The sequence below is a fragment of the Atheta coriaria genome, unplaced genomic scaffold, assembly GCF_025399875.1.
Source record: "Atheta coriaria isolate IRGN ID8LTWV9N9 unplaced genomic scaffold, Caltech_Dcor_3.1 hic_scaffold_5_pilon, whole genome shotgun sequence".
NCBI classification, from domain to species: Eukaryota; Metazoa; Arthropoda; class Insecta; order Coleoptera; family Staphylinidae; genus Dalotia; species Dalotia coriaria.
The window spans coordinates 6,815,780-6,822,430 of NW_027045447.1; the positions used below are offsets into that span (position 1 = coordinate 6,815,780).

At 40.1% G+C, this 6,651-nt stretch overlaps 1 protein-coding gene across 3 annotated transcripts; it reads left to right on the forward strand.

The window, feature by feature from the left end:
• The first annotated feature begins 76 nt into the window (after nt 1-76).
• pod1 (coronin pod1) lies at nt 77-6,417 on the forward strand. Of its 3 annotated transcripts, none has more exons than XM_065303391.1 (7): nt 77-334; nt 862-2,064; nt 2,124-2,558; nt 2,688-3,333; nt 3,393-4,466; nt 4,526-4,665; nt 4,728-6,417. In XM_065303391.1, the coding sequence occupies exons 2-7, from the start codon at nt 862-864 to the stop codon at nt 4,818-4,820; spliced, it is 3,591 nt and encodes a 1,196-aa protein (XP_065159463.1). In that variant the 5' UTR covers nt 77-334; the 3' UTR covers nt 4,821-6,417. The 3 variants fall into 3 exon arrangements, with proteins under 3 accessions (XP_065159463.1, XP_065159464.1, XP_065159465.1); XM_065303392.1 differs by having other exon boundaries at nt 78-334; nt 2,124-2,321; XM_065303393.1 differs by having other exon boundaries at nt 79-334; nt 2,124-2,285.
• Nucleotides 6,418-6,651: the final 234 nt, after the last annotated feature.

Below are 6,651 nucleotides of genomic sequence, written 5' to 3' on the forward strand. Positions count from 1 at the left end.
GGCAACCCATAATTCCCGTTCGATACTTGAGAATGTTGTGAATCGATGACAGCTGTCAGTGAAGTGTGATTTGCGCAAGCGTGAGCATGGGCCTAGTTGTGTGCGTGCCAGAAGTTGGTGAGGTGAATAGATGTGCGCGTTCAGTGTAGTGTTAGTTTGGCTGGGCGAACGCGTCTTTGAGGGTCGCCCGTCGTCGCCAAATCATTTATTATAAATTTATCAAATAACGTGCACCGCCACTGTGATTCGCAATCAAAGGTACTTTTTTATGTGACGATTTACAACCGTTGGCAACAGTTGAAGTTGAAGTAAGCGACAATTCAGCGTCTTCAAAGTGAGTATTTTTGCGGCATTTGTTTTGCACGGCATCGCCTTTCGTATGTATGCGTGTATGTGAATGAAGTCGCGTTCGTGTGCGTGCAGGAGGGGTTGATCACACCCCTATTGTTTCATTTCGCGTCCTCAGTGGAAATTTTATCTAACGAAAGTTTGTTGAGAGTTTGTATGCGTTGTGAATGCACGTTGCGTAAAGTTTGTTCACATTACAGGAACTGTTTCTGTTTCCGCCCGATACACCTTCTGCATTAATAATTCAATAGTAAACATAGCGCGCATCGGATTAATATTTTTGTTGGATGTTCATGTTTGTCAATTCTGTTTTCTGTGATACCGTTGCTTTTCGATTCGAAACTTATATTTATTTATTTATACCGTTACAAAGTGAATAAATTCGATGGTAATTAATTTTAGATTACATCATATCTACAACGGAATTAGTCAGTCAAGGCTAAATGATTATTTAGTTTTAATGATTAATTTGTGTACACAGACAGTAAGTCATCATTTGAAATACTTTTCCAGATGGCTTGGCGATTCAAAGCGTCGAAATACAAAAATGCCGCGCCTATTGTTCCGAAACCGGAAAACTGCGTTCGGGATATTTGCATTGGCTCTTATCAAACGTACGGTAACAACATTACGACCTCCGCTAAGTTTATGGCCTTCAACTGGGAACATGCCGGCTCCAGCTTGGCAGTTCTGCCGCTGGACGATTCTGGACGCAAGTCGAAATTAATGCCACTGCTTCACGCCCATTCGGATACCGTCACCGACATGGACTTTTCCCCATTCCACGACGGCCTGTTGGCAACCGGATCTCAAGACTGCTCCGTAAAAATTTGGCACATACCCGAAGAAGGCCTGCTGGAATCCTTGCTAAACTCTGAGTGCGCCTTTTCGCACAAACAGCGCCGGGTCGAAACAGTTGGCTTCCATCCAACTGCCAATTATTTATTGCATTCCACTTCATACACTACCATTACGCTGTGGGATTTGATGTCGCAGCAGGAACTGTTTTCGAATTCGGATCACGGGGATGTGGTACAGTCGATCAGCTGGAAACGCGATGGAACTTTGATTGCTTCCTCAGCGAAAGATAAGCAAGTGCGTATTATCGACCCGCGCACTAAAACGCCTTGCATCAGCACCGCCAACAGCCATCAGAGCATCAAGGATTCCAGAATTGTCTGGTTAGGTGACACTAATCGAATCCTCACTACCGGTTTTGATGCGCAGCGTTTGCGGCAAATTATAATTCGAGACGCGCGAAACTTCGGAGAAATTGAGAAGAGCTTGGAATTGGATTGCTCTACGGGTGTATTAATGCCGTTGTACGATGCCGATACCGGAATGCTCTTTTTAGCCGGTAAAGGCGACTCGACGATTGCTTATATGGAAGTGACGGATAAGGAGCCGTACTTAATTGAAGGGATCCGGCACTCTGGCGAGCAAACAAAGGGCGCTTGTTTGGTGCCAAAACGCGCGCTGAACGTGATGCAGGGCGAGGTCAACCGCATCATGCAGTTGACGAGCAATTCTGTGATACCCATCACGTATCAGGTGCCGCGGAAAACTTATCGCGATTTTCACGCTGATTTGTATCCGGATACTCCTGGCTATTCCAGCAAATTGTATCCCGAACAATGGGTTAACGGCAGCAACGCACAATTGGCAAAAATATCATTGGATCCATCTAAACGCGAAAATGGAGAAAATCCCATTATTGTAAGTTAAATCATAAAATATTTTTGTTTGTTTTGTTTTAACTTTGTTTTATTATGTAGGTGCATAAGGGTGCATTGGAGAAGTTAAAGCAAGATTATCTGAACGAAATGAACGAAACGAAAAAGGCGCCAGCGCCCAAGATGAGCCAAGAGAAGGAGAAGGAGGTGATGAAGAACGAGCTGAACAATTCGGTGAAAGACGCCATTAAAGATTTCGGCAAGGTGAAACCACTTGACAATAAATACGAGGCCGAGAAGGTGAACGTACTAATAAAAAATAACGATTATATAAACGGGCAGAATCAAACTAACAAAGCCGTCGAGCAAGCGCCCGAATTACCGCCGAAGCCTTTGCCGAGAACTTCGCGCTCGGGATCGGTTGCCGATCCAGCCGAAGAGCTGCCTCCCAAACCCGTTGCTAGACCGCGTACTAACAGTTGTGCTCCGGTTGTAACTTCTGTTAACCCTAATATGCCTGTTGCTGGCGGATATAAGGTTCATATTAATAGTCTTACATTACTTGCACACCTTGCTTTCATTCTGTAGTTTTATTAGTGCATGATCGTATTTCACTCGGATGTTCCTTTATTATAGCATCATTAATTAATATGGTGATATTTGTAGCCACGCTTGGGACCAAAACCATTTTCCGCGCCAAAGTTTGCCGAATCCGAAGCGTTCGACAAAGTATTTTCTGTACCAGCTGCCCCTGGTAGTAATGGCGTGCATGCTGAATCAGAAGCAGAACCGGAGCCCGAAGTATCTCCGCCGCAATCTATGGAAGCTGAGGATTCAACAACGCCCATCGAAAATGTCGTTGATGATCAAGTGGACTTGTGCAAGCAAGCCGGAGCGATTGAGTTACGTAAATCACCGGAGGCTGGTGATATGGAAAGTGACGAAACTGAAAAGTCTCTCAGTATTTCCGAGCGTCGAAAGATGTATGAACGCTCTCAGTCGAACATGGATGGTAACACTGTCGAAAAACCTGATGGTAGTCCAGTGATGATGAAACGCAAAGATTCATTCAAAAATCGTAAAAACGGCGATGTAAAAGAAGAGCCTAGAAAATCCATGACAAAACAATTGAGTTATGATCCTCAAGCAGCGCGCAAATCAGAAGCTGCCGCTCCCAAAAGAACTTCGACCGTTTTTGGGCGAGTTTCTAAATTTAGACACTTGAAGGGTACTCCTGCACATAAGTCGTTCCACATAGAGAATGTACGCAATTTGAGTCGTCAAATTTCTGGAGAATGTGATGGATTTCACGGTAATATAAAATTAAATATACAAAATTGTTTTGTGTGATAATTATTTTTGTATCTTTAGCCAATTCTGCACGTGTTGCTGTGCCGCTTAGCGGACCAGGTGGGAAAATCGCAATCTTTGAGCTGTCGAAGACAGGCAGGCTGCCAGACGGTGTAATTCCCACATTGGTGCAAGGCAGCAATATAATGGACTTCCAATGGGATCCGTTTGATAAGCAACGTCTTGCCGTAGCGTGCGATGACGGCATTATTAAATTATGGATTGTTCCGGAGAGTGGATTATCTGAACCCACCAACACTCCTGAACAAGAATTTAACGCACATTCCGATAAAATCTACTTTATTAAATTCCATCCCACAGCTAAGGATGTCTTGGCTTCGGGATCTTTCGATATGACAATCCGATTGTGGGATCTTACCACATTGACTGAGAAAATAGTGCTCAAGGGTCATACGGATCAAATGTTTAGTTTTGCATGGAGCCCATGTGGAAACTTTTGCTCTACCATGTGCAAAGACGGAAAAATCCGTCTATACAAACCACGCAGTTCAGATGTACCAATCAGGGAGGGTAAAGGCCCTGTTGGTAACCGCGGAGCTAGACTTGTCTGGGCACTAGATGGTAACTTTATTGTTGTGATGGGATTCGATAAAGTGTCTGAAAGGCAAATCATGGTCTTCAAATCGAGTGATTTGAATAGTCCGCTTAATACAATTGGCCTGGATGTATCTCCCGCAATTTTGATTCCATTTTATGACGAGGATAGTTCTACTTTGTTTTTGACCGGAAAGGGCGATACCACTATTTATGCATTTGAAGTAACAGAAGAGTCTCCTTATATCTGCCCACTGAGCCATCACAGATGCAATACTCTTCATCAAGGTTTGTCATTCCTTCCCAAGAACGTTTGTGATGTACAAACTGTCGAGTTTGCGAAAGCTTTACGGCTCACCAACAACGCCATAGAACCGTTGTCGTTTACTGTACCCAGAATTAAAACCGACTTATTCCAAGATGATTTATTTCCACCCACCAGTGTGACATGGACTCCAACTTTAAGCAGCAGTGAATGGTTTGCTGGGAAAGACAAACCTGTTCCAAGAACAAGTCTAAAGCCTGAAGGGATGGAGAATTGTACGACATAATTAAATTTGTTTCTTAAATTTGTGATTAATAATTTGTTTCCATTTTAGTGTCTGATTGTCAAGGACAACCGACAGTTGAGAGAACGATTAATAAATCCGCGTCGCAACCATTTATTGGCGGATCTCACTCTAATAAATTCGGAATTAACGCCGATATTTATGGATCAGCGAAATCTAAACAAAATGAGGTATAATTATCAAGAGCACTTATTTGTTTTGCTTTATTTATTTTATTTTTTGGTTATCCAAGATATCAAAGTCGGTTAGTAATCGAATGGAAGTGAATATGAAGTTGGAGCAAGATGAAATGGAAGGTGTAGATGAGAAAGAATGGGACGATTAAAGTCGGTAACAACTTGCATTAATTTGTATTTCCAACTAACATTTAATTTCAATTCTGTGCATTTCTCCTCGTCACGTTATGACGGCGCAAAGGTATTTTTACACCTTTCTATGGCATTTTAAAACAATTCTCAAGTTTGGTTTGCTAGAACCGAATTGACATTATAACAATGCTACTCATTTTAAGGATTTATACAGCTCTTTAGAGTATATAAATTTATTTTCGATTTATACACTCGACGTTTTTTATATTGACGCGTCTAGTCCTTCTTTTTACTATTCAAGCTTGATATGTATAACAAACAACTCGCAGTCGAAAACTAGATACCAAATGATTAATTTTTTGAAGCATTTACATTTACTACGAGTCATACATGGCCATATAGATTTGTATGATGGTGCCAAATATCGCAAAACAACCCGTGCTCAATCTTCGCTTATTTGGCACAAGGAAACGGAACGGATGAACAATATTTTGAACCTTTTTTTAGTCATTCCAGTGCTATATTTTTTATCAATTGTTTTATTAAGTGATGATATTTATCTAGCATAATATTTATTTATTGTATTAGTGGAATTGTGTATTTGTATCTGTGAACTTCTTTTTTATGGTAAAACATTCCGTAATAAAATTAATTACCATATATTTTTAATGTACTTCTAAGCCCCGAATTTGTTCAATCATTATTCCGTTACGGCATTTATTACATCACATTCACTTGGAATTTATAACGATATTTATCTGTCACATTTTCTTGCGTTTAACATTAATTTTCTTATATTGATGATGGATTTAAGTAGAAAAGTTATGCATGCCATGTAAAATGCTAGTTATTAGTCATAATGACTAATGAGAATGCATTAATTACCAATATGCCAAAATGTTCAATATAAAAGACCGAAAAAGTTTTTTCAGTGATTACTGTACAACACATTGCTTCATAACATGTTTGCATTTTCATTGTTGCTATTTGCTGTTTGCACTGTTACAGCACAAATTCCAAACGGTAATGTGGACATAAATTTGAGAGTGACTTTATCACAGCTATCTAGTTATGCCGCAACTGAAAAGGACCGCGCTGAAGAAAGCTTCAAGATTAAGTCGGATGATTTCCAGAAATATCTGGAGACCAATAGAAACCAATTGGATAAACGCATGAAGCAGATTCAGAAGGAATTGAACAAAGCACCAAAAGCTTGTAGGGATATTTCAGGTACTATTAACGACAACTACCAGATTATTACCAACAATTTGGAGGATATAAAGAAAACCGATGTTGTGGCAATGCTGAAAACTGGCAAGGAAGTGTCTGAAGTTTTAAAAGAGATGGATGAAAATGCCGCCAACGCTAAGAAAGTGTACCAAAAATGCCCAGTTGCTTGTTTAGGATATATTGGAAAAGTAAATACTATTCAAGGATATATCGGTGGTACTCGAGAAAAGTTTAGAACTGCTCTTAATGCAAATTTTGATAGTTTAATGATGCCGGCTACTGATCGTCATAATTTTGCTGAAAAAATGTTAAATAAATACGAAGCTGATATTGGTAAATGCATTGCTTCCTCAAATTAGATGAATAATAAATAATTAAACTTTGCTTCAAGTTTATATTCTCTTCTAATAAAAGACGAGAGCGAATTATTTTGTTACAATATTTTTAGTCGAGTAACGGCCGAACTATACAAATTCCGCAATTGTTCCATTTTTTAAAGTTTTGTTGTGGAAATCAGGTCATATCTCCGGAATTCTTTTGACTTTTGACTATTGCCGCCCTCCTGAAATCATGAGAGAAGTGCCTTCGTGCCTAATTAACAATGTTGTTATTCAATGT